The sequence below is a fragment of the Stegostoma tigrinum genome, chromosome 1, assembly GCF_030684315.1.
Source record: "Stegostoma tigrinum isolate sSteTig4 chromosome 1, sSteTig4.hap1, whole genome shotgun sequence".
In the NCBI taxonomy this organism is placed as follows: Eukaryota; Metazoa; Chordata; class Chondrichthyes; order Orectolobiformes; family Stegostomatidae; genus Stegostoma; species Stegostoma tigrinum.
The window spans coordinates 59,551,472-59,578,053 of record NC_081354.1 but is presented as its reverse complement, the minus strand read 5'-3'; the positions used below and the strand labels follow the sequence as shown (position 1 = coordinate 59,578,053).

General features: G+C 41.2%; 1 protein-coding gene across 1 annotated transcript in view; it reads right to left on the bottom strand.

Moving 5' to 3' along the window:
- LOC125455322 (annexin A10-like) overlaps positions 1-6,767 on the bottom strand; it is an 87,597-nt gene extending 80,830 nt beyond the window's left edge. The window contains exon 1 of the mRNA XM_048537102.1: positions 6,665-6,767. Coding sequence (XP_048393059.1) covers positions 6,665-6,682 — 18 coding nt within the window. The 5' untranslated portion in view covers positions 6,683-6,767. The remainder of the gene's footprint in view (positions 1-6,664) is intronic.
- Between the last annotated feature and the right edge of the window lie 19,815 nt (positions 6,768-26,582).

Genomic DNA, 26,582 nt, shown 5'->3' with positions numbered 1-26,582 from the left:
GGTCAATATCCTGGAACTTCTTCCCTCATAACCCTAAGGCCAAACCTACACAACACTGACTGCTGCAGTTCAAAAAGGCAACTCACCACCAATTTCTCAAAGGCAATTAGAGACATACAATAATTCCTGACCCAATAAACATTACCCACACTTCATGAAAGAATTAAAGAAAACTTATCTTCAACTGAAATTCCCTATTGCCAGTATTCAGTGTGGGTTGGGAACAATGTATGCAAATTCACTTTGCATCTCAGATGAGGATAAAAGGAGCAGCAACACCAAGGTGAATAGCAGCAGCTGCTTTCTCCTCAGCCACATACTGCGACATAGGACAGAGGGAATGGACGGTAAAATCTTGTTCCAAGAAGGGGAAACCCCCAACATGTGATCCATCTTCACATGTATGAGCACCAGAATCTTCTGGAGAATCAGGCTCCCGAGGCATCTCATCAGTGGTCTCCTGGAATTAAACTTCCATCCCAGAGATCAGGTGGGCACACATTGCCAATGGGCATTAAAGTGCCAGTTCACTTGGAGGGCCTTTTCAAATCCTCCAAGCCCCTTCTCCATAGCTGTCTACCTCTCTATGAGGTGAATCCATATGACAGAAGAGAAGGAAAATGTTCACTGAGGGCAAGTGTGAGTCTTGGTTGAAAGGACAGGAGGATAATTGGGGGTGTAAATAACGGCTGTTCAGAGGGGAATGTGTGACCATGCTTGAAATGATTGAAGCTATAGTGCATGCTGATTTGAGGATCTGTGCACCAGAAAATGCTGGGATGTCAGCATGTGGGGTATGTAAATGTAACACCAGTCACAATTTCCTCCTTCCTGAGGTGCTGGGTCCATTCAGTGCACTGCCTGCCAATGATTTCTTTGGCCACTTCCATCCACAACTGCTTAGCTTGCTACACTGGCCTCTCCCTTTCATCATCAGAAGGACTCACCTCAAAGCAACCCCTCAAATTCTGTAGCAGGCCTTCCTGGTAAGAGTGGGAGTCTCAGTGCATACTCTTTTCTGGTCTTCTCTTAATTCTTGCAGTTTCTGCAGTTTCATTAATACATGTACCAATTCAATCATTCTGTCCACTGCTAAGGTCCCTTTGATTAGAAATTCTACCATTGACAGAGCTGGCATGCCAGCCCACCACCCTCTTTGATTGGCCAGGTCATCTAGAGACAGGTAGGCTAATACAATGACTAAGTTCAAGAGATTCGGCAAAGTACATTGAAACTGTAAGTGTGTTTCTGACCCACTGTAAGTTCTACCTTTTCAGAAGTGGCCATCATTTAAAATTCCCCATTAGATTAAACTGTTTGAACTTTTTTTTATTTACAAGAAGAAATATTTATTAATTTTTTTTTCCACCAGCAGCATAACTCAGAGATAACATTGAAAAATTACTTGATGCTCATTTTACTAACATACAAAGATTTTACATTAGATATTAACAAATGACTGGAGAATGCATGTTCTTCTGTTGAAGACTACAAATTGTATACTTAACTAATAAACTTTCCAACTTAATCATGTATCTATTTCTATGAAGGAGTTTCTAAAACAAATTGGCCTTAGCATGTGGGTATATGGCTAGAAAGGCCAATATTTATTGCCTATCCCAATTGTTTCTGAGAAGGTGATGGTGATCTGCCTTCTTTACTTCCATAATATAGTCTTTAAACATATCAAACATGAATGGAACCGAGCCAATTGGCCCTTGAGGCTGCTCCGCTAATAAATAAGATGATGGCTATTCTGTTTGTGTTTCACTTTCCGTATTCCCAACCATCCCCAATGATCCTTGATTCCCATGCCTAACACCAATCTACCTAAATCTTCCTCAAAATATCAAAAAAAAATCCACTTCCACTGCCTTCTGAAGCAGAGAGCTCCATTACCCTATGAAAGGAAAAGAATACTTATCATTTCTGTTCTAAATAGGTGACCCCTAATTTTAAAACAGTGTGCCCTTGTTCTGGACTGAGCACAGAAGGAAGTATCCTTTCTACATCCGCTGTTGGAAAGGACATTCGGGATCTTATACATTGCAATATAGTCACCTTCTCTCTTCTATATGTAAGCGGAGGTGAGCCCCACCTGAGTAACGGATCTTTATCAAACAACCTGCTTGTTTCATTGCAGTGTAGTTACACCCAGTGCTGTTAGGAAGAGAATTGCCAGGTTTGATCCAGTGACAGTAAATAAACAGAAAAATAATTCCAGGTCAAGATAGTGCATGACTTGGAGGGAAATGCACAGATGATGATATTTCAAAATGCTTACTGCTTTTGTTCTTCAAGGAGGCAGAGATTGCTGTTGAAGAAGCTTTCATGACTGTTGCAGCGCCCTTCTAGACGGCATTGATATTAGCTATCATGCTGGAAGGGTTGAATGTTTAAATTGGTGAATGGGGTGCCAATCAAACAGGTTGATTTGTTCTGGATGGTGTTGAGCTTGTTGAGTGTTGTTGAAGGCAAGTGTATTGTAATCTATCACACTCCTGACTTACACCTTGTTGAAATCAGGAGTGAATTGACAAGCTGCAGAGTTCTCAACCAATGGCCTGATTTCTAGCCACAGTATTTATATGGTAGGACCAACTATGTTTCTTGTTAATGGTAACTCCGTAGGCTGTTGCTGTTCAGAGAACCAACAATGATATTATCTTTCAACAGTGAAGGATGACACTTGGATTCTCTCTTGTTGGAAATAGTCATTGCCTGGGGCTTATGTGGCACAAATATTACTTGTCATTTCATCAGCTCAAGCCTCAGTGACGTTTAATTCTTACTGACTGTGGGCATTGACTGTCTCAACATCTGAATGGTAATGTACTGTGCATTTGCCAGTGAACATCCCCATTTTTGATTGCATTATGGAAGGAAGGTCTGTGACAACGCAGCTGAAAATGGTGGGCCTAGAACACCAGCTGAAAGGAACTCCTACAGTGATAGGCCTCTGAGATGATAGGCCTCCAGCAACCCCAACAGACTTCCGTTGTCCTAAGTATGAGGCAGATTAATGGAGAGATGTCCCACCCCAACCTGGTACTTACTGACTTTAATTTTACTTGGGCTTCTTAATGCCATACTTGGTGAAATGCTGCCTCATTACTAATGGCAGTCACTCCCACATGACTTCCAGAACTACTTTACCCAGATATGAAACAAGGTTGTAATGACATCTAGAAGTGGAATCCAATGCATATTTGAGGATTGTGGGGGGAAATTATTCCAAGTGGTGTATTTAAATCGCCAAATTATACATGAAAGTAAAACTTGCAGCTGTATTGATGATCTGCTAGAAATGATAAGGAGAAAATGTCTGTTAATATATTTTTCCTCTTTTAAATATATCATGAATATTAGGCATCGATTAGAGCATCTCCTTTATTTTCACCTTTTTCAAACAGGAAGGTAGGACAAATTCAAACTGCAATTTATCTTACCAGGATTTATTAGTATTTGAGTTAAGTAGAGTGAGGCCTAAAGTGCACTGACTGTTTGTTTTCCACAAGTGTGTATATCACTGACTGCGGAAGGATTTCTGGGAGATCAATTCAACCTTCCCTCTCTGAGATGTCCCCGACTGGTAACAATGTTTAAAAGGCGTTTAGATAAGTACCTGAATAAAGAATGTTTGGAGGGATACGGACCAAGCACAGGCAGGCGGAACAAATGTAGTTTGGGCTTGTGGTTGGCATGGACTGGTTGGACCAAAGTGTCTGTTTCGATGCTGTATGACTCTATGGCTCCATGACTGATACCTGGCCAGAGGAGCTGAGAGAAATTAGTACTTCTTCCTCTGTTCCCTCACCAATATGTTTCAGTGTGGCTAACAGAAATTATTACATTGTTATTTTCAGCACTTGTTCCCAAAATACATACTTGCATTCAATAAAAACAAAAGATTTGAAGTGTTGGTTTTCATACAGAGTTATACAATCATACAGCATGGAAATAGACCTTTGGTCCAACCAGTCCACACCAACTATAATCCCAAACTAAACTTGCCACGGCTGCTGGTGCTTGGCCTATATCCTTTTTTTCAACTTGTTCATGGGATGAGGTCATCGCTGGCTAGGCCTGTCCTTAATTAAGAGTCAACCACATGTGATTGGAGTCACATGTAGGCCAGACCAGGTAAGGATGGCAGTTTCTTTCCCTGAAGGACGTTAGTGAAGCAGATGTGTTTTTCCGACAATTGAGAAGATCCGTGGTCATCATTAGATTCCTAATTCCAGATTTTTAAAAAATTGTTTTCAAATTCCACCTTCTGCCATAGTGCGATTCAAACCCATGTCCCCAGAATGTTAGATAATAAAATGTGAGGCTGGATGAACACAGCAGGCCAAGCAGCATCTCAGGAGCACAAAAGCTGACGTTTCGGGCCTAGACCCTTCATCAGAGAGGGGGATGGGGGGAGGGAACTGGAATAAATAGGGAGAGAGGGGGAGGCGGACCGAAGATGGAGAGTAAAGAAGATAGGTGGAGAGGGTGTAGGTGGGGAGGTAGGGAGGGGATAGGTCAGTCCAGGGAAGACGGACAGGTCAAGGAGGTGGGATGAGGTTAGTAGGTAGCTGGGGGTGCGGCTTGGGGTGGGAGGAAGGGATGGGTGAGAGGAAGAACCGGTTAGGGAGGCAGAGACAGGTTGGACTGGTTTTGGGATGCAGTGGGTGGGGGGGAAGAGCTGGGCTGGTTGTGTGGTGCAGTGGGGGGAGGGGATGAACTGGGCTGGTTTAGGGATGCAGTGGGGGAAGGGGAGATTTTGAAACTGGTGAAGTCCACATTGATACCATATGGCTGCAGGGTTCCCAGGCGGAATATGAGTTGCTGTTCCTGCAACCTTCGGGTGGCATCATTGTGGCAGTGCAGGAGGACCATGATGGACATGTCATCCCCAGAATGTTATCTGGGTTTCTGGATTAACAGTCCAGCGGTAATACCACTTGGCCATTTCCTCCCCTTCCATGCATTTCTTATTTATGTACTTACCGAAATGTCTTTGATGCTTAAATGTCTGTGAAGATTTACCACTGGCTTGTAACTGTACCCTCATTCACAGCTCCTTCAGACAATTCATCCCTCACATGAACCTCTCTCTGTTAAAAAATTGCCTCTTATGTCTTTTCCTAAAATCTTTCTCCTCTCACCTTAAAAAATAGCTCTATTAGTCTTGAAATTCCCCACCAAAGGGAAAAGACATCTGCCATTCACCTTATCTATGCCCCTTATGATTTTATAAACCTCTATAAGGTCACCTCAACCTCCTACACTCCAGTGAAAAGAGCCCCAGCCAATCCTATAACTCAAACCCTCCATTCCCAGTGACATCCTGGTAAATTTCTTCTGAAACCTCTCCAGCTTAGTAATATCCTTCCTAAAACAGAAACCAGAACTGGACATAGTACTCTGGAAGTGGCCTCACTAACTCCAGTACAAAGTCAACGTAACAAAATGCCAATTCCTATATGCAAAGGTCTAAGCAAAGAAGGCAAGCATGCTAAATGCCTTCTTAATCATCCTATCTGTATCATTCTAAATATTTCACAATTTTTTTATAAGATGGCCAAAAACTCCATGAAATCTCAGATAATTAATGAAATCAAATTGACATAAATGAATTTTAAAAAATGAAAGAACTGCAGATGCTTTAAATCAGGAACAAAGACAAAGTTGCAGGAAAAGCTCAGCAGGCCTGGCAGCATCCGGAAAGGAAAAAAACAGAGTTAACATTTCAAGTCCAGTGCCCCTTCCTCAGAAGTGACATAAATGAATAGCTTTCAGTGAGAAAGAGAGTTGGACTCATGTCCAGATAATGGACCAGTGCAATGAATGATTGTTTATAAACTAGAAAAGATTGCAGCGAAGCAATATGCAGAGCTGAGTATATTACTGGTTTTGTAAGGCTGCTTTGTCAACCATGTTATTGAGTTTGAGCACTGTGGTCAAATTCTGAATTGGCCAAATCAGGATTAGCTTTGTGTTCAAGTGAGTACCACACGCACAAAAATATTCAGTTATGGGGGTCAATTACACGCTTGCACTATGTCCCTTTAAGTGAGTCTATCTAATTCAGTTTCACTGAGATATATTTCCTGATAGAACTGACCAGAAAAGGAAGCAGGTTCAATGAGAGATGTTGATAAACTTTGCTAGTAGACTAATGATTGCACATATTTTCTGGAAAATCACAATGCCTAAACTTTCTGGGTTAATGTTAGATTCCAAGTAATTTTTACCCTACTTGTAAAATTATTTTCAGAACAAACTACTTTTTAGAAAGAATTTTGATTGTTCTTCAGTGTTCAGTATATTATTTGAACAAGGATAAACTGGGTAAATCTCTCATGCAACATTTACAACCAACATCAGACTTTTCAATGAAGATGCCAGGAACATATCAAAAACCCAGTGGGATACTCACAAGCAAGGTAAAGATTTACCACTGGCCTGAACTAATTATATGAATCATGACACGGATGATGAAAATTACATCTGTTTCTGGTACTGGCATATGGATTAATTGAAAACCACTGACATTAGTACTTAGCACTGTAATCACTCACTTGCCAGATATACAGCAATTACAAAGGACCTCTCCTTATGCAGAACAGTATGGTACAGAAGAAAGAGAGAATTTTCTTTAAAAAAAAACACTTACCATTTGACCACAATACATATTGAAGATTCTCTGCCTTGAGTTGGCGCTTCTGTAATATAAACAAATTGGAATGACAAATGTATGACTCTGACCTTGCAAACGATTTAAATAGCTCACTTAGTTTACATAAAACGGTCACACCATGAATAAATTGTGTGCCCAATCACAAGTTAGATGCTCTCTACGTGATGGATGAGGGCCCATGAACTATGAGATTTGTTCTGCAAACTGTGCCCTGTAATATTGATTGGTTTGCCTAGTTACACAAAAATCATATCACAAAATGTCATATTAGCATTCTGGCAAATATGCACTTCACCTCCAATATTGTACAGCCCTAAGAACATTACACTGTTCATGTCAAAGAACAGCTCAAATATTAATTTAAAAGATTGAAGGGAAATAGATTAATCATTTCAAATATTTCTGGGGTAAAATAACCCTAGTAGTCCATGTATAAGTTGATCTTTGAAGCTTAGAAAAATCCTTTCAATAATGATGGTCGACTTTCATACCAGATAGAAAATATATCAAGCCAAACAACACCAATGGATATAATGAGATTTGGTCTCATTTTCAGTGGGAGACACTGTGAAAATGTAAACTACCAAATTAGTCTTTTTTGGTAATGTGTAGTATTTTCAACATTTATTTGATAAATAAAGTTTGTTCTGGCGCCATACAATAATTGTTTGTGCCAACATAAAATAAAATAAATCATTTTCCAGCCATCTAACTGCACTAACTAACTATGAAGTAAGAAACTACTGTACGTCATTTTAGAGACATGGGACACAATCTTTTACACTGTGGGATAGGGGCCTCCACTTTCCTGTAATGCGGAACCCTTCAGTGGGTGACAGCACTAAACAAATGTCCACACAGTACAGGCGAAAGATAGCTGCAATTGCTAAGTACTGTTTGTGAACTGTTCACATTCTCCTACTATGTGGAGTCCAGGTCCTGGCTTCAAGACCACATGATGCAGCATTACAAATCAATCTCACTAAAGGCTGCGATACACAAGCAATGTATGGCAGCCTGGAAAGATTTCCCTTGTCACCAAAGCAATAATCATTTCAAAAGGTCCCATAGTCTGCACATTGTGCTCACTTTACATCTCAGACTATAAAACATAGTGTAGCGCTCAGGATAGTGAGACTCTGTACTTTCATTCTTGTAACTGCATCTAGAATGACATACAGTCACACTGCTGATGATGTATAATGAATATATATTTACAAACATGAGAAAGTATTTATAATGAAGTTTCACCTGTAGCAAAATTGTACCCACAGGATTTAATCTTCCTCCTTTATGTCCCTCTACATTTCAGCAGTTTGCATGGAGAAGACCTACCCTGTATGGTGTCTGTTGATTTAGATTTAGGTTTATTTAATACTTTCACTTCTGCCTGGGTACGATGAAAAGTGTATTATGTGCCACGCTCCAGCGCCATCTTAGATTACATAATAAATTGCTGAGTAGATTGTATAAGTTATAAAGCACTGAATAAAATGACATTAAATTGATGCTACTGAAACTGAAACAGCTTGGAACATTCATCTTTCCGTCTCGTAGACTTCACCCATTCTGCTCATCTCGTCAGCACCGACCAACATTGTCTCCGGGCAATGTGATTCCTTTCTGTCACCACTGGCGCTGTTGCTTCCACTTCTGCTGCCTCTGAGCTGGAGATGCTCACACTACACTGGTCCTGCACCTCCTCTGATGCTGGACATCAACCAACACGACCATGTCTCTAAGTCGACTGACAGAGTCCTGGCTCATCTTCCAACACTGCCACCCAAGATGAAGTGGAGATGGAGAAAAGCGGGCCCTGGCCTCCCATAGGAGGACATCAGGTGGAGACTCCAGAGCAGCCAAAACCAAAAACAACACCGAGCTACCAAGCTGTAAAGACAATGATAAAGCCGTGTACTTTGTTATCTTGGATTCTCCAGCATCTGCAGCTCCCATTATCTCTGATAAAGCCATGTGGATAGGGCAGAAATGTGGATGAGCCAATGAGCAGCCGAGTCAGATGCTTAGGAGCTGAACGTTGCTGTTCCCACCACTGCCATCTTGGAAAAGATGTTGGCTCTGCAATTTAGGTCAGGTGACCATGATGGTATTCATGGCCAGAGGCTCCAAACATGATGAGTGTCCTGATCTGATTCACCCTCTTCAGCTTGAACTCCCGCAGGCTGAAGGTGGCAGGCAAGATGGAAGGAGAATACTTGGCCACATTGTGGAGTGTTCTAAATGGAAACATTTGTGAGGGAGGGTTTGGGGGTGCGACCAGTATGTTTCCTGGTCTGTTTGGCTCTGCCTTTTCTCTTACTGAGCAAGGGATGCCTAGAGTAGGTCAACATTCCTCATCCCTCTGTCAGCTGGCAACAATGGCTGGAGTGATGGGTTGCTAGTCTGTGGAATCCAAAAGACAGTAAGTGACAACTGGCAACCTGTTCATGGAGGCAGCCAGGCACTTGCATATCAGAAGTGACATTGTACAAGCAGTGTTAGTGAAGCCCTACAACCTGGTATGTTTCCTCCCATATGCTATGGTCCGCGATGTCACTGAACAGCTGCAGGAAATACCGAGCGGTTTGGCATGATAAGCAGAGATCATGGCACATGTTGATACTAATGATATAGGTGGAAAGAAGGATGAGATCTGGCAGCATGAATTCAGGGAGCCGAGTAGTAGCCTGAAAAGCAAGGTAATGTCTGAATTGCTCCCAGTGCCAGATGCCAGAAAATACAGAAATAGTGCAGATAAATGTGTGGCTTAAGAGTTGGTGCAGGAGGTAGGTTTTTAGATTCCACTGGAACCATTCCTGGGGAATGTGGGACCTGTACAAGCCGGACAGTCTCCATCTGAACTGTTTCTCAGTGCAGTTGAGAGGAGTTTAATTTGGCAGAGGGAGGGGACATAAACTGTCAGCAGAATAAGGGTGCAGAATCATACAATAAAACAACTAAGTTGGAGGGAGTGCAGCTCTATTAATGTGCAAAGGAATAAAGCAAGGATGGGTGGTCTTTACTTCAATGCCAGGAGTTTGATGAGAAAAACAAATGAGTTAAGGTCAATGACTGACACAGGAAGCGTGATATATTAGTCATCACAGAAACGTGGTTGGTGGAGGGGGCAATATGGCAACACACCATTCTGGAATGTAGAGTCTTCAGGCTAAGCAGAGGAGGAAGCATTACACCATTAGTTAAGAAGTGAGTTAGTGCAGTAAGGAGAGACGATATCTTGGAGGGGACTTTGAATGAAGCTTTATGGATAGAGCTACATTGCTAGGTGTATATGACAGACCCCGAGGGAGTTAGTGGGAAATTGAGTGGCAAGTTTAAGCACGATTTATAGATGTGGGTAAAAATAATTATAAAAAGGTCATTCTAGTAGGTGAATTCAAATTTCCCACCATTACTTGGAATAGACATAGAGCATAGATGGAGTGGATTTTTTGAAATGTCTACAGGAGAACTTTTTAGACCAATATGTAAAGGTTCCAACAAGGAACAGAACTGTTATGGACCTAATTCTGGAGAGTGAAGCCCAGACAATTCATTGAGGTGGTGGTGAGGGAACAGTATAAAGATTGCAATCACAATATGGTACAATTTAACCTAGTTATGGACAAAGAAATAGATAATTTGCAAAAAAAAATGGATTGAGGGTGAGCAGATTTTAGCCAAATAAGACAGGATCTGGCCGAAGTATACTGGGAACAGCTACTTGTCGGGAAATCTTAGCAAGATCAGTTGGGGATGGGGGTTGTTCAAAAAGGTAATGGGGAGGGTACAAGCCCAATATGTTTCCTGTAGGTTGGTACAAAGGAGTAATAAGCCCAGAGAACCTTGGATGACTAGAGATATTCAGAATAAAATGAAAAGGAAAAGAAAGGTTTATAGCAGGTACAAGGGGAACAGCTACAATTCTGGTTGCCGCATCGTAGGAATGGTATGATTGCACTGAAGGGGTTACAGAGGAAATTCACCAGGATGCTGCCTGGGTTAGAAAATTTAAGTTATGAGGAAAGGTTGAATAGGCTTGACTTGTTTTCATTGGAGCCAAGAAGATTGAAGAGCAATTTGAGTCAAATGTAAAACATTATGTAGAGCATAAATAGGGTCGATAAGGAGCAGTTGTTCCCCTTTAGTTGAACGGTCTGTTACAAGGGACCCAGGTTCAAGGTGAGATGGGGGGTTGGAGGTTTAGGGGGGATGTGAGGAAAACCTTTGTCACCCGGAGTGCAGTGACGGTCTGGAATGCGCTGCCTGGGATGGCGGTAGAGGTGAGTGTCCTCACATCATTTAAAAAGTACCTTGATGAGCATTTGGCACATCATAACATTCAATGCGACAGGCCAAGTGCTCGTAAATGGGATTAGGTTGAAGGTCAGATATTTCTCATGTGTCAGTGCAGACTTGCTGGGCCAAAGGGCGTATTCTGCACTGTATGATTCTACGATTTTTCTTGTGTCAGGTGGCCCAGTGCCTTTGACAACCCTGTTTCTTCATTTGTATGAAGTTCTTCACAGATGGCACCACACTGTCCTCCTTTGCCTTGGGCTGATTAGATGTCTGTTCTACAATAGTCCTTCATGTGCCAGTGACCTAGGGTATATCTTCCTTTGCCCATGGAGATGTGGTAGTTATGAGTTCACCAGCTTGTGTTCCCAGCTCAAATCTAGCTTAAAAAGCAGGCGGAGGTTGCAGGAAGAAGCCTTGCAGGTGCATCCTCTGAGGGACCTGGGGCTTCTTCTTCAGCTTTCCATCTTGACCATGGAGACGATGCATATTCCACTGATGTTTGTAGGAGATGAAAGAGAAGATGTGCCATGTGAAAGGCCGGAGTCCAGACGTGTCAAACATACATGCAGCAATAGAATAATTACTGCAGATGCTGCAACAACAACGGCTGTTACTTGGTTACTGGAACAGGAGGTTTCAGCATCACTACAGACACAGCCACAGTCCTCACCAATCTGGGCCAGAGCCAGGAGCCCCTCATTGTCAGGGGTGCAGGACCGAATGTTGGGCAGCCCACCACTCACCTTCACTCTTCGGCCTTGTTGGTTTCTCTGGGAATGAGACAAAGGGAGAGATTGAGTGAGAGGAAAATGGCTGACTCATTGGTGAACAGTGATGCTGGTGGGGTGAAGGTGGTGAGATGTTTCGTGGGAGTGATTAGGCAGTGCAGAGGCCATGCACCGTCAGTGGTGTGGGGTATTGCAGTGGATGAGGGAAGATGTTGCATTCAATCGTGAGAATAGTCGAGCATTTAACTTGGTGGGAAGTAGGCTTTAGTAGCAGAGATAGCCTGAGTGTGAGGCAGCAGAGAGAAGAGTGAGTGTGATGAAGATGATTCACCTTCTTTCTGCACTACTGGGCGTTCTGGGGACCATAGATATTAGACTGCCCCATATATCAACATTGGAGCAAGCTGGTAATATTTGGTGATATGGTCTCCTCTGGGGGTCTAGAGGAAATATGTCACCTCTCTTCTAAATCATCCTGTTCACCAGGCTCTCCAGGTCACATTCAGTAAAAAGGGGCCCCAATTTTATTCTGTCTCCAGTAGCTCGGGCAATTCACTGTGCAGGGCAGCTCCAGACTAACAACATCTCACCTGATGCATAACTGAGGCCTATATATGACACCAATGCTGGGAATCCCAGGAGGGCTCATGTGGAAAGATACTTTTTGTAGGCAGCACAGAAGCATGGTACATAGCTAAAGCGACAGGCTTTGGAAAATGGTGTGAGAAATTTTGCTGGAGCTCACAGAGAGAAACCCTCCACGAAACTTGCCAAAGTTGACACTGAACTGAATTTGGGTAAAATTTGGCCCAGAGAATTGCACTTCTGGGATAGGATTGGGCATGGCCTATTCTGCCTGACTTCCTAGATAGGCGGACGTGACTGAGGAGCCTGGGTTAAATTGCCTTTACTCAGGAAACGGCTTCATGTCAGCACCTCACTAGTCTATTCTAATTTTAACTTGGAATTCGCTGACAGCATCCTGCAGAAATCCATTAAAGCAGAAGAGGAATTCCAATCTGAAAGCAATAATTGGAGTTAGATGAGGTGACTTCTTTTTCTTGTATATGTCGTTATTTTGTAGTTACTAAAAATCAGCCTTGCTTCTGTTTTCATCGACAGTTGTGAATGTGCCATAATGGGGTGGAAATTTGGAAATGGTGCTTTGAAAATGGGAAGACTGGGAAAACTTATCAGCAGAAAAGGTTGGAGTAGCTGAGATTTATGCCATGTAAATGTAAAAACATGATTTTTAGGCCCTTTAGCCTAACTTGTCCATGCCATCTAGCTTTCACAATTAAATGAGTCCCATTTGTCTGCATTTGGTCCATATTCCTCTGTACCTATCCCATCTATGTAACTGTCTAAATCTTTCTTAAATGACAAAATTGCACTCTCTTCACCATGCCCTCTCTGGTAGCCAGTTCCAGGCACTCACGACCATCTGTGTAAAAAAAAATTGCCCCTCTGGATCCTTTTGTATCTCTCCCCTCTCACCTTAAACCTATGCCCTCTAGTTTCAGATTCCCCTAACATGGGGAAAGTCTTTTGGCTATCTTCCTTATCCATGCCTTGCATGATTTTATAGATTTCTATAAGGTCATCACTCAGTCTCCTACGCTCCAATGAAAAAAGTCCCATCATACCCAATATTTGCTTATAACTCAAATGCTCCAGTCCAGTAAATCTTTTCTGCACTCTTTCTAGTTTAGTAATATCCTTTCTACATTAGAGCAACCAGAACTGCATGCAGTACTCTAAATGTGGTCTCACTAATGTCTTGTACTCCTGCAATAAGATATCCCAACTCTTATACTCAATGCACTTGCCAATGAAAGCAAGCAGGTCGAAAGCCTTCTTCACAACTCTGTCTACCTGTGACTCCACATTCAATGAGCTATGAACCAGTACCCTTAGATCTCCTTGTTTTATAATACTCCCAAGGACCCTACCATTGATGGTATAAGTCTGCCCCGGTTTGCCCCACCTTGCATTTATATAAGTTAAACTCCATCTATTGTTCCTCAGTCCCCTAGCCCAGTTTTGTACCTCACAATCCATGGTATATGAAATGAGAATCCTGAAAATCATGGTAACATTTTTGTAATTATTGTTTTGTGATTTTCAGAGGTTGACAGCCTAAAACTGTGTTAAACATTTGTAAGAGCATTTAACAATGTTCACACCATACTAACACAAATCAACATGGTATCAGCGCTGCTTTGTGTGAAATAACTGCTGCCTGAAATGAAGTAACAGCATAGTGATTATTTGTACCTGACTCATATTAAAGAGCTGGTCAAACTGCATATGTTAAATGTATATTCTTTATTTCTTCTTCATATTTTTTTCAAGTTTTTCTGAATTATGTATGATTTGATAGTCAAATATGTAAGCTTATGACATATCATTGTGTATCTGCCAATTTTAATCTGTCATCAGCTCTGAAGATGAATGTAAGTTTCCCAGAGACAATAACTGTTTCCTTGGGAAAAATGTTCTTGGTCTCCATTTCATGAGGCCAATTTTTGTTCCTGTTTCCAGAGGAGAATTGGGATATCTGAGCTTCAGCTACTGAGATTACATAAAGGACTACCAAAGAAGTAAGAGCTCACCAAGAATCCTTAACCTCCCAGAGATAAAAGACCATACATCAAATGCACCATTGAGGGTGACTTCTTCAGGGAGACTTTATCAGAGCTTTTATCTCCTGTAAAACAGGACCTGAAAGAACTGATAGAATTTGAATGCCCTGGCCTACATCAGTGAAAGTCATTGCTGCACTTAATTGCCTTACCTCCCGCTCCTTTAGGGCGGCAAAAATAAAACCAGTCAAGTGGAAGTTGCTTGTATCAGGCAGATAAACGGTACAAGTTTTTCTGGTACATATAAATTCATAACTTTTTCACAAGGGCCGTTGGACTAAATAGGCTAGGATTCCATTTTTGTGCACATTTCAGGCTTTCTTTAATGCAGGGCATTTAACTGCATAAATATTCCTTTAACAAGCTCCTTTAAGAGGTTTCAGTTTCTCCAAGAATTGTAGGCTTCCACACTGAGTGGTCAATTAGCCTAGGTCAAAAACACATTCTAATGGTCTGTACCCACTGTCACGCACAGCCGTGACATTTTTATACTTGCTAGTTTTCCAGCAATGCTAATATTTGACGTTACATATTATGCAAGAGGCTGATGACTCGGTGACAGAAGTTACCCTCTGTACATGTGGCTCTAATATTGTCTGAAGTGTTTATGTTCATCAGTTAAACTGGACCACAACCAGCGTGAGAGCTCTCATTAAGTAGAGGATTGTACTACTATTGCGAAGTTGGGATGGAGTACTTGTGGATTGCAAGGCAGGTCATTATAATTTGATGTTTGTAAAATGATGGGGGGAGGGGTAAGAGAGTGTGTGGTCCCTTTAAAAGATGCTGTGGTTTTTTTGAGGCTTGGAGATTATAATAAAATGGGGATGTGCACCAAGAGCTCCTGAAATTGAAACAGTGTATCAAAAGACTAACAACCTGGTTAACAACCCAGGCAGTAGTTTGTTTTGTTGTTAAGGCAACCAGTTTGAAAATCTGCCAAATAATTTAAATCAAGCACTTAGGAACTAAAAACTAATTAAATTTAAATCTTATGTTTTGACAACGTAAGATCAATCCCATTGTAAGAAATTAATAAGTTATCAGGGTATAAAAAAGAAGGTATTTGAAAATCATTGTGAGAGGAACTGCCATGTGTTAGACTTAACAATCAACAGTCCTAAAGAGAAATCACTGGTTCTCACAGAATTCTCTAAGCTCTCAGAAAACCATCATCTGACTAAGGGTACAGTGGCACTCTTAGCTAATATTCCTGACCCAAGAATTTGATGGAGAAAGATATTCCTGACTGAAGAACAATGGAGCATTCCAAAAGGTGTATCCTGGCTATAATTTCAACAGATTAAGTTTTAATTTATTTTATTACTGTTTTGGTTTAATTAAGTGGGATTTGTATTTATTGGAACAACATACCATTAGAGTTTCATTTGGGAATAGTTAGTAGTAGAGGGGGCCAGATTAAACAGTGCCACCTGAACTCAAAACTATATTCAAATGGCCGCAATTTTGCTGTATAATACACCTTAATCTGGATTGTATTACAAACTTTTAGTGTATGTATAACTGCTTGTGAAAGAACAGATAAGATCAGTAAAATTATTAAGCTGTGAAGCTACTTAAATGCTCTATTCTTTAATCATTAAAAATATTGTGTCTGTCAGCAATCACTAAAGAAAAACGTGAGACCCCCACTCCTTTATAAATAATAAACTGTCTAGTTCAGCAAGAGTTGAAAAAAAATCATTCTAGTAATTAAAATAGCTTTCGGTTGACATTGTCCAAGGCCTATGGTTATTAATGACTGGTTGCCTTACATATCCTATAATTAACACAGCAGGGATTAGTAGGTTCATAATTTGATTGAAAGCTCAAAGACACTTTAAAAGCTATGAGCTATTTTTAGCTGTTTTTGATGTGGGGTAATGAATACAAACCTAAAATTTTTAATGAGCTTTCATGAATGGGCGTGCATTTTGTATTATGTTAACGGCTATAATAGACATGCCGATCTTTGTTTTTCATCTCACCGTAATTCCTAAGATGTGTAAATGGTGGATATTGGTTATGTGGGGGATTTAAGGAACCATGCGGAGGAAGGGAATGGTTTTGCAAGGTGGTGGCCTGGGGAGCTAGTGAGAGATGGTAAGGTGGGAAGCGTGGTGTCCAAAGGCTTAAAATTTATGAAATAACTGGGATAAATCCCAAGAAAACTGGAATGGACCTTGTAAACAGCCTTCTCCGCATTTGGTAATCTCTGAGGAAGCCTCTGAATTATCTCAGGCATCAAGTTGCCCAAATCTACTCTGCACTCACTCTCACTGAATGTTGGCAGACTGTGGCAGACTGGACAATCTCCTAACTCACACAACCTGCCTCATGAATAAATATCCTTCCCTCCAGTGTGGGCTACACTGTGGTCTATAAAGAGTGCCTCTAGCTGAAGGGATTGATTACATAGTGCATAACTTTGCACTGCAACTGGAGTGACAACTAAGTCTGTATATTTACAAAGTTGGAAATATTCCATGGATCATCAAATTTATGTCACCAAGATCCAGTGTCCAGTTCCTATTTTTGACAGATCCCATTATCACTAATATGGAAAAGAGGACAAAGTGTAACTCAAACATGAAAGAAACCTATCCTTAGCAAGCTAGTTGAACTTAGTGCTGAGTTTTCACTCTGGCTAGAACCTGAAATCACAACATAGAGATATAAAGTTTAGAATAGATGTAAATGCTCTTTTGGGATATGGTCTGCTGAACTTTCAGGTTGTGAAATTACTGTAATGCCTAAATCTTTCTTTAAAAATGGCTGTTTTTGAGAGTTATTTTTAAAACCTGATCTTATAATTACAGTAGTTGTTTGTTGACATTTCTACAAGGTCTAACATCATGTCAATACTTATACTCGATTGTTTTCTCCAACCTATAATTCTGCCATAAATGGGACTCCTTCGTAAAGAGAAGGCTGCTATGCACATTTTGAGCATCGTTTTATTTCATCTCAACATGACTCCTGATTACTTCCACCTTTGGATACAGGGTGAGTTCGCATGGGGGCTGAAAGGGAAAATGATGAATTTGTAATAATTTGGGAAGGGAAACATGAGGACCTCTGGGATTTGGGGTGGGGCATGTAATGACAGGGGGGTATCGGGGATCATCCATGATGGACTGGGGGCATGGTTTGCATTGGTATGGATGAGGCTTAAGGAACAAAAGCTAGAATGACTGACTTGTGAGCAAACAACTGAGATGAAGTCCTAGAGATTAAGGTGGTCCTTTACAATATCTTGTCTTGTCACTTGTCAGACCTGGTGGCTTCCTTGATCATTGTCCACTGACAGATAGCCTGAATCCATTTTGTTCCCATGACTCCAGAATGAAAGTCTTGCCATTCAGGGAGCTTTTCACAATAATGTTAAAAAACATTGTGTGTGTTGAGCAAATATTCCAAATGATGTCTGATGTTAGACTTGGAGGTTTAACAATAAATTAATGAAGAGTGTTTCATCTGGACAGTCTTCTTCCCCAGCTCTAACAATTTTTAAGAAGTTTTTTAAGAAGCCATAGCTACCTACCCATGATGGGTCTGAGGAGAGGGCTAATAGATGTAGCTGTAATCTGGTAGCCATCATGGCTCCATGGATGGGCTTAATTAACTGTAATATGCTCTATAAATGCATGTCTTTAGATTTTTTTGGGGCTGAATGCATCTTCACTCAAGCCCCAGCTCTCTCCAGCCTTGATATCAGGTACACTCAGGCTGACCCTCATCCCCTCCCTGCCAATCACCTCACTTTCCCCCAAAGCCTGAATCCCAGCCTTCCCCATTCTTCTTACTGGAGACTGTCATCTGCATTTTGGTTTTCCTTCCAGGTAGTCGATTTGTCTGGGTGCATGATGGTAATTAGGAGCACGAAGTAGTAAGATGGTTGAGACGCTAAATTCCATGTATTTCTAATCGGTGAACTTAATAAAACGCTTATAGCCGACCCTGTACGTTCAAATGAGGTCAACCACAGAAATGGTTTGCTATCTTCTTAATGCCACTCCATCCATTCATGCCCAAAGTTATTGAGGAGGTGTGACGAGCACCCACTCACTGCTATCTCAATTAGCGCGAAACTCAAATATTGCTCCTCTCCACATGCCTTCTCCAATGGGAAACTCCCCAAGCTTGAAATCAGAGCCGTATTCTGCCATTATATGCCAAAGTGCTTTGAAAAACTAACACACAAGTCCTCTGTTTTAAGTCAAATGTGTCTTTTAAATCTTGCGTTGGTGATTAGCAACTGCTATACAACAGAAACACTTGGCTTAAATATTAAAATTTGCCATTTCGCCAAGGCTAAAACTGGCTGAGTGAAAACTGCAGACAGTCTCATCAAAGTGCATACTGAATCCCTAACATTTTGGTTTCAGCGGAACATAACAACAAAATCCTCAATAGTTTGATATTTTTGTGCTTACAACTGAAGCTGTCAGTCCTTTAAAATCTGGCTGCTGTTGTTGCTGATTATTATTGCTTCACGTAAAATAATTACTTCAGATAGTTGAGGTCTACAATAATGCATGCTTCAGGGAAAATCCATGGCCCAAAGTCATGCTTTTGATTCTTGACAGAGACTAACAAATGAACCAGCCAACCACAGTGTGCTTGACAGAATATTCAGCAAGAAGACCCCGAGAATCTGATGGATGGCCACTTCAGCTGAAGTGCTTTCATGCTGTTATGTGCAGCTTTAGTAACTGATCCATGGAATAGCATTGCCTGCAGCACTTTGCATTGCAACTCCCCTCAGGTAGCTGATATGAATGACAACATAAATGAATTGACAATAGCTTTCAATGTTCTGAAAAGAGAAGAAAAACCCTAGAAGGAATATACACATTTTAAAAGCATTGCACTGAGTTTCATTACTTCAATGCATTATGTTTCAAATGGTGTAGTTTTGCTTGTGATTTTTTAACAATAATACTGCAAAGATTATTTGAGAATTCAAACCAAGATTTGAGTCATCCTATAATAAGCGTGATGATGTAATCTAAAAATGGATGTTTTGTTGTAAATTATCAATCCTAATCTTGATTAGCTGCTAATGAACTTAAAAGACCCTGTTTAGCAGCTAATGAACTTAAAAGACCCTATACAGACAACAAATAAAACGAACGTCATCTACAAAATACCTCGCAAGAACTGTGACAAACACTACATTGGACAAACTGGCAGAAAGCTAGCCACCAGGATACATGAACATCAACTAGCCACAAAACCACATGACCCACTATCACTCGTATCCTTACATACAGATAAGGAAGGACACCACTTTGATTGGGACAACACATCCATCCTAGGACAAGCCAAGCAGAGACATGCACGAGAATTCCTAGAAGCATGGCATTCCAACCGGAACTCCATCAACAAACGCATTGACTTGGAGCCAATCTACCATCCCCTGAGAAAAAGAACAGGAAATGACATCACCAACCCAAGGAAACCTAACCAGATAAATAGAAAGTGGGACATAACACCAGCGCTTCGTCGGAGGCTCACTGATGATGTTACCTAGAATGGTGACGAAACGTCTGAAAACTAACCTTCCAGCTCAGCAAGCAAACTCACATCCAGAACCTCAACCTGAGCTACAAATCTTCTCAAAACTCGCTTTCTCTTTACTAAATATAATGCTCTATTGCATTAGTTGCTTGGAATGTATTTTATTCATTCTTTTTCTGTTTCATCTTCATCTCTGATTCATAATCCAAAAAGGACTAGGCTTTCTTGTCTTAACACTACCCTTTATGTGATTGTACCTTGACTATACCTGAACCACCTTCTCTTTAAATACAGTGAATTGTTCAGTTCAGATTGCCAATCTCTGATTCCAAGTTATCTGGCACAGATCTGTTACCATTCCTTCTATCCATGAATTATTTCTACCCTGCATTGTATGTTCAGATACTATCACTGCTAAATTGTGGTATTCTGGTTTGGGTTGTTTGCTGCCATCAGCCCTCCTTTCTTGATGTTGAGTATGGGACCTGTCTAATTGTCAGTGGTAGAGGATACATTACTGCTGAGTCTAAACAGAAGAGGCATAAGTCTCACATAACCAAGTTATGTATTGCTTGATAGTAATAGGCACAGTTTACATGAACTTGCTAGTTATAATTATTAAGGCCTCTTAGGAAACCTGTACAGAATACATCTGCTCCGTTCAGGTATGTATACAGAACTCACCTGTCTCCACCCAAGGACTGTAAGAAACTACAGAGAGTTGTGAACACAGTCCAGTCCATCATGCAAGTCAATCATCCATCCATTGACTCCATCTATACTTCTTCTGCCTCAGAAAGGCAGCCAACATCATCAAAGAGCCCTCCTACCCCAGTTATAATCTCTTCCAACCTCTTCCGCATTGTAGAAGATACAAAAGCTTAAATACACATAGCATCAGGTTCAAGAATATCTTCTTCCCCACTGTTATACAACTTCTGAATGGACCTTTCAAATTTCAAATCTAATGTTGATCTTGATTTTTGTACACCTTCTTTGCAACAGTAACTTTGTATTCTTCTCTCTATTCTATCACCCTTTGTTCTTTGTATGGTATGATCTACCTGCACGGCATGCAAAACAAAACATTTCACTGCATCTGGATACATGTGACAATAATAAATCAAATCAAAATCAATGTGACATCATCAAACTTGGTGGATCTCAATGTAACAACAGCATTAGCTCCTTCAGAAACATTACCTTATACAACACGAATCTCAAAGCTTTTCTTCCCCAATAGTTACAACTATACAATTGTATTACGTATATCATGGACTATATTTCATTTACTTCTCCCCCATCGTCCACCAGATCTGTCACTTTCCAAATGCAGGTGGTCCTTATTTTTCAAATTTGTTTCTCAGAACAAGGTGTCTTCAAACTTGGAAGAATGTCAGGTCTTAGGCTTGAGCACTATTGATTTTAAGTCTGATCTGTTGATCATTGCTCTGCTGGAAGACTAGAGGGAACTTTCGTCTATTTGCTGTTTGCAAAGAAAGTGGACTTGGAAAGTAGTATACTGTAATTTTTCTGGAGAAGGATAAGGGCACAGTTTTGGCCTTAATTGTCGAACAAGCAGACATGGAAAAATCTGAAAGATCTATGTTGCTATCATCAAGTAATATCCTCTGGATTGAGGTGCTAGGTGTTTCTCCAGCACATACTGAGAAACTGGAGGAAATCTTCTCCTCTAACTTTGGTAAATTCCCCATAATATCAGCTGGGAAGGCCTTAATCTCACGATTGGCAAACATGGCAGATTCTGTTGAAACATGTACTTTTTCCTTTGGCATAGCTTAGATTTCTGGATAAGGCTTTTTCATTTTTTCTTGAAAATAAGTATAGATTTTTAAAAAATGTCTTAGATGATCAGAACAATAAATTTCTTCTTTTGACTGTGTCCTGAATGTGTGGATGTTGAACTGGCTTCCATGGCGTTGTATGCAGTTCACTTCCTCATTGTGCAAGCATGTCTTTATTCTCAATCTGCTGACACGTCCATGTTGAAGGCTACAAGCCTTTTACTTCAACTTGTCAATTAAGTTGGATGTCTTCTAACATCTACTGTGATAGTTTGACTGGTAGATTAGACTTTTTTTCACATCCTGAGTTCTGAAAGTAGAATATTTCTGCTTGCTCTTTGTCATTTGTATTGATTGTTCTGTTGTAGAGGACAGAATATAGAACATTCCCACCAGTTCAGTAAAGTTTGTGATTTCTTTCCCATTGACAGTATTAAACAGTGCTCTTATTGCCAAAATAGGTAATTTGACAAGGTTTTTTTTGGCGATGGGTGTTCCACAATTAGTCTGAGAAACACAATTACATCTTCTACTGTTTGCCTTTTGACAAGCTGATTTAAAACAGGCCATTTCTGAACTAGTTTTTCTCTTGTTTTTCGTGTCACCAATATGTGGGTAGTCTGAAAAGTGAGGAGTGTTGCTTTTGAACATAAACATTTTCAATTCCTGCTGCTGTTTATGTCACAATGTTATTTGTAGCATACCATTAATTTTAGGATTTATTCTATCTAGAGCATATGCTCTAACATTTGTACATTTTATACTCAGGTTCATTAGTCATGATATCTGATCTGACTGAGCAGTGACATTGGCATTTGTATGAAGTCTAACATTGACAACCTGTCCACTGAGAAAAAAAAACTATTTCTGTGTAACCCAAATGGTTGATCCTAAGTCTGTCAAGGCCTATCTTGACAGCAGGAGCAACTGGCTGCATATTTAATGCATCTGTTGGATGTTGAGGTAAGTTTTTTGACCGGCAATGATGAGCGTCTGATCGTTTAGTTTTGAAAAAGTGCAGCATTCCTTAAACAATCCTTGGCTTTTAAGCCAGTCCTTTCACATTTCAGTCCACAATGAAGAATGCTGAAAAGTAAAAAGACACAATCCTTATAACAGTATGTCAAGGACAGCCTCTCTTACCAGTCCAGGTGCTTCAGTACAGTTATCCTGTTACTTGGGACAGTCAGAGTCAGGATCGTCTCCACATTAGGGTGTTGAGCTGAATATCGAGTCTTGACTCCCTCTTTCATGTTAAGCATTGCCCTCCTTCAGGAATAAGAGGTAGGAATGAAAGGAAATGACAGTGGGGCAGCATAGCTATTAGCTTTGGAGCAGGTGGGGACATATCCTAGTCAAGTGCGGGCGCAAAGAGCTTGCAGGGCTAATAGTGTCATGGATTTGTGGGTGGTAGCGAGTGATGGAAGATGTTGAAAGCAGTGTTGAGAGTGGTAAAGAGTGGTGGGAAGTGGGCACAATAGACAAGATAGAGTGAATGGGAAACATTGGAAAGAAGGTTGCCTTTTCACTAGTTGTGTTAAGAAGATAATCGACCTTCTTTCTATAATGCTCTATGTTCCTCCAGATGTCTGATACTGCATTGATTGTGGAAGGAACAGGAGCAGAAGGATTTGGAAAATGGAGCGGATAAAATGGAGCACAAACAAATGAAAGTTAACATCATGAACATCTGTGGAGAAACTGCTACTTACATAAAAAATTCTTCACCTGTGCCATCAAAGTGGTCTCAAAACAATATCTTCTTTCTCTGCCTCGCACTATATCTTAGTGTACTCCTTGGTTCTGCATGGGGTGGACAGAGCAATGGACCCTGTTAGCCCTACAGGTTTGGTAGGGAAGCCCTGAAGGCCTCTTGAGCCTAAGTGGGCCAGACAAGCTGAGGGTCTTCAGAGTTGACATCATTGGCTTGAGCCTGCAAGGGTTAGGGAGGGTCAAATATGGTGGAGGTGCGGGGCCTGGTCACTGTTACTGATGGGTGATTTTGACACTGATTTGCATGCCATTGGGAGGTAAATGGGCATTTCAGAGGCCTTGACTTACGTCTGGGTTCAGTCACTCAATAATTGCCTTATGAATTGAAAACATTTGGGAGGTGGAATAATTGGTCTGAAAAGTAATTCTTTAGTTTGACTGTTTAGCTGTTTGTTCATTTCTGAAGCTGTGGAACTCCCCATGGTTTACCTGGTACAAGAGGGGCTGGTGTGAGCTAATTGTAGAATCCCTATAATGTGGAAGCTCACTATTTGGCCCATTGAGTCCAGACCAACGCTCCAAGCATAATCCCACTCAATCCCACGCCACCCCCCTACCCTATCCCTGTAAACATGCACTTCCCATGGCTAATCCACCTAACCTGCACATCTTTGGACTGTGGGAGGAAACTGAAGCACCCAGAGGAAACCCATTAGACACAGGGAGAGTACACAAACTCCACACAGAAAGTCGCCTGAGCTTGGAATCAACCTGGTCCCCTGGCATTGTGAGGCTGCAGTGCTAACCACTGAGCTGCCATACCACCCAAATCAGAGGACTTCCTTAAGCACTTGCCCCTTGGCCTGGCCAAGATGGTCATCAATAGGTCCAGTTAGCGGGTCATGAAGGAGGCCGTAGTTCCTGACCATCTGCCCCACTTCTATGCCCCTTTATCATGCCTAGGTGTCTGTGGAGAGGGAGTATTTTGATGCCCACCAATACCCTTAAGGTTTTCAGTGAGAGATGGGCACCATGGATGTTGGATAGCATTATTTCCCCCTCCAACATCGTTTTAATTTAGCCCCCTCCCTTATTTCCTACTTCCCATTGAATAGCGATAGTTAATTGTTCTTTTAATCAGTAACATACGTGATTTGCTGGTGGTAAACAGAAACACCTCTGAAGAAGAGTGATACCAGACTCAAAATGTTTACTTTGTTCCTTCTCTGATGAGTTTCTCCAGCATTTTCTGTGTTTGTTCTGATTTCCAGCAGCCATAGTATTTTACTTGCACTTAAATACTTTCCCTGATTTAAAAATACAAATCTCTTGGACTGGGCTGTTTCTCATTGCTGTTTCTGTTATGCTGATGTAACTGGTAGTAATATGTTGGAGTCCAGCAAAGCTATGGCAGTGGAGAGGGAGTGGCTTAGTGGAAATTCACAGATTTCTTCAATTTGAAATTGCGGTGTTTCTGGAAGTAAAAATTGAGGGAGTGACTACTAATAAGTATTTGCGTAAGGCTAATAATGACTGTAATAATTCAGTTTGCTTTCTCTGATAAACCAAATAGTTTTCAAAGTTAAAATTACGCAATTGTAGTTAAATCACTATCATTTATGTAACTTTGCTATTTAGTGTCACATCACACCCTTTACTCCAGTTCTAATACCCATATAGTTACACGGAAATGATAATGCCGTAGCAGGCCGTTCAACCTGCACCATAGTGGTCGCTTTAATCTCATGTCTTTACAAGCTCTGAGATTGCTTTATACTCTTTGTCTGAAACCAGCCATCAAAGCTGTTTTAAAGCTTGTCTTGCATGTAGTTCTAAATGGGGAGTGTCAGATCAATTTTGTTGAACATCCTACTGAATATTCAGAGTTAACTGTGTTGCATAGTGGGCAGGGAGTATGATGTTTAACAGCATACTGATTACATTGTACAGTACCTATATTGCACATCTCTTTGCAGTTTAAATGGTGTTTAGTTGAAATGGATAATCACCAGGAATTACGTTTAATATTAACATCACAGCTTGCTAAACTGCTTGTATGTAAGAGGTAATTAGACTCCTATTAACGGTCCAGGTTGTTTAAGTGTTCTGGTGGCTAACTTTCCTTTAACTGATCTACCACAGTTGTCATTTTTTCAGGTCACTGGGAAGGTAGTTATTTGTTTCAGGCCGTTTTACAGGAAACATGTCAAAACTGTCAAAGCATTGGGCAGCTCTTGTGGAATCCATACTGTCTTTTTACTTCATAATAAGCTGCTAGACGAAAAAGTCAATGTGAGTAGACATTATGGGCCATATGCCAATAGTGCCATCAAAATACACTACAGACAGAGGCTACAAGCTGTATTATGGGCAAGGACAATTCATTGAGGGTGGAATCTTCTGCACAGGATAAGTGTGTAACACAGGATAAAGCACAATGCACAATGGGGTAGGTGATGGCCGAGGGGTATTATTGCTAGACTATGAATCCAGATACTCAACTAATGTTCTGGGGATAATGGGAACTGCAGATGCAATAAACAACTGCACCTCCCAGTCGCAAACCATTTCCACTCCCCCTCCGATTCTTTAGATGACATGTCCATCATGGGCCTCCTGCAGTGCCACAATGATGCCACCCGTAGGTTGCAGGAACAGCAACTCATATTCCGCTTGGGAACCCTGCAGCCCAATGGTATCAATGTGGACTTCACCAGCTTCAAAATCTCCCCTTCCCCCACCGCATCCCAAAACCAGCCCAGTTCTTCCCCTCCACCCACTGCATCCCAAAACCAGTCCAGCCTGTCTCTGCCTCCCTAACCTGTTCTTCCTCTCACCCATCCCTTCCTCCCACCCCAAGCCGCACCTCCATCTCCTACCTACTAACCTCATCCCACCTCCTTGACCTGTCCGTCTTCCCTGGACTGACCTATCCCCTCCCCACCTCCCCACCTATGCTCTCCTCTCCACCTATCTTCTTTTCTCTCCATCTTCGGTCCACCTCCCCCTTTCTCCCTATTTATTCCAGAACCCCCACCCCATCCCCCTCTCTGATGAAGGGTCTCGGCCTGAAACGTCAGCTTTTGTGCTCCTGAGATGCTGCTGGGCCTGCTGTGTTCATCCAGTTTCACATTTTATTATCTCTAATGTTCTGGGGATCTTGGTTCGTGGCAGATGG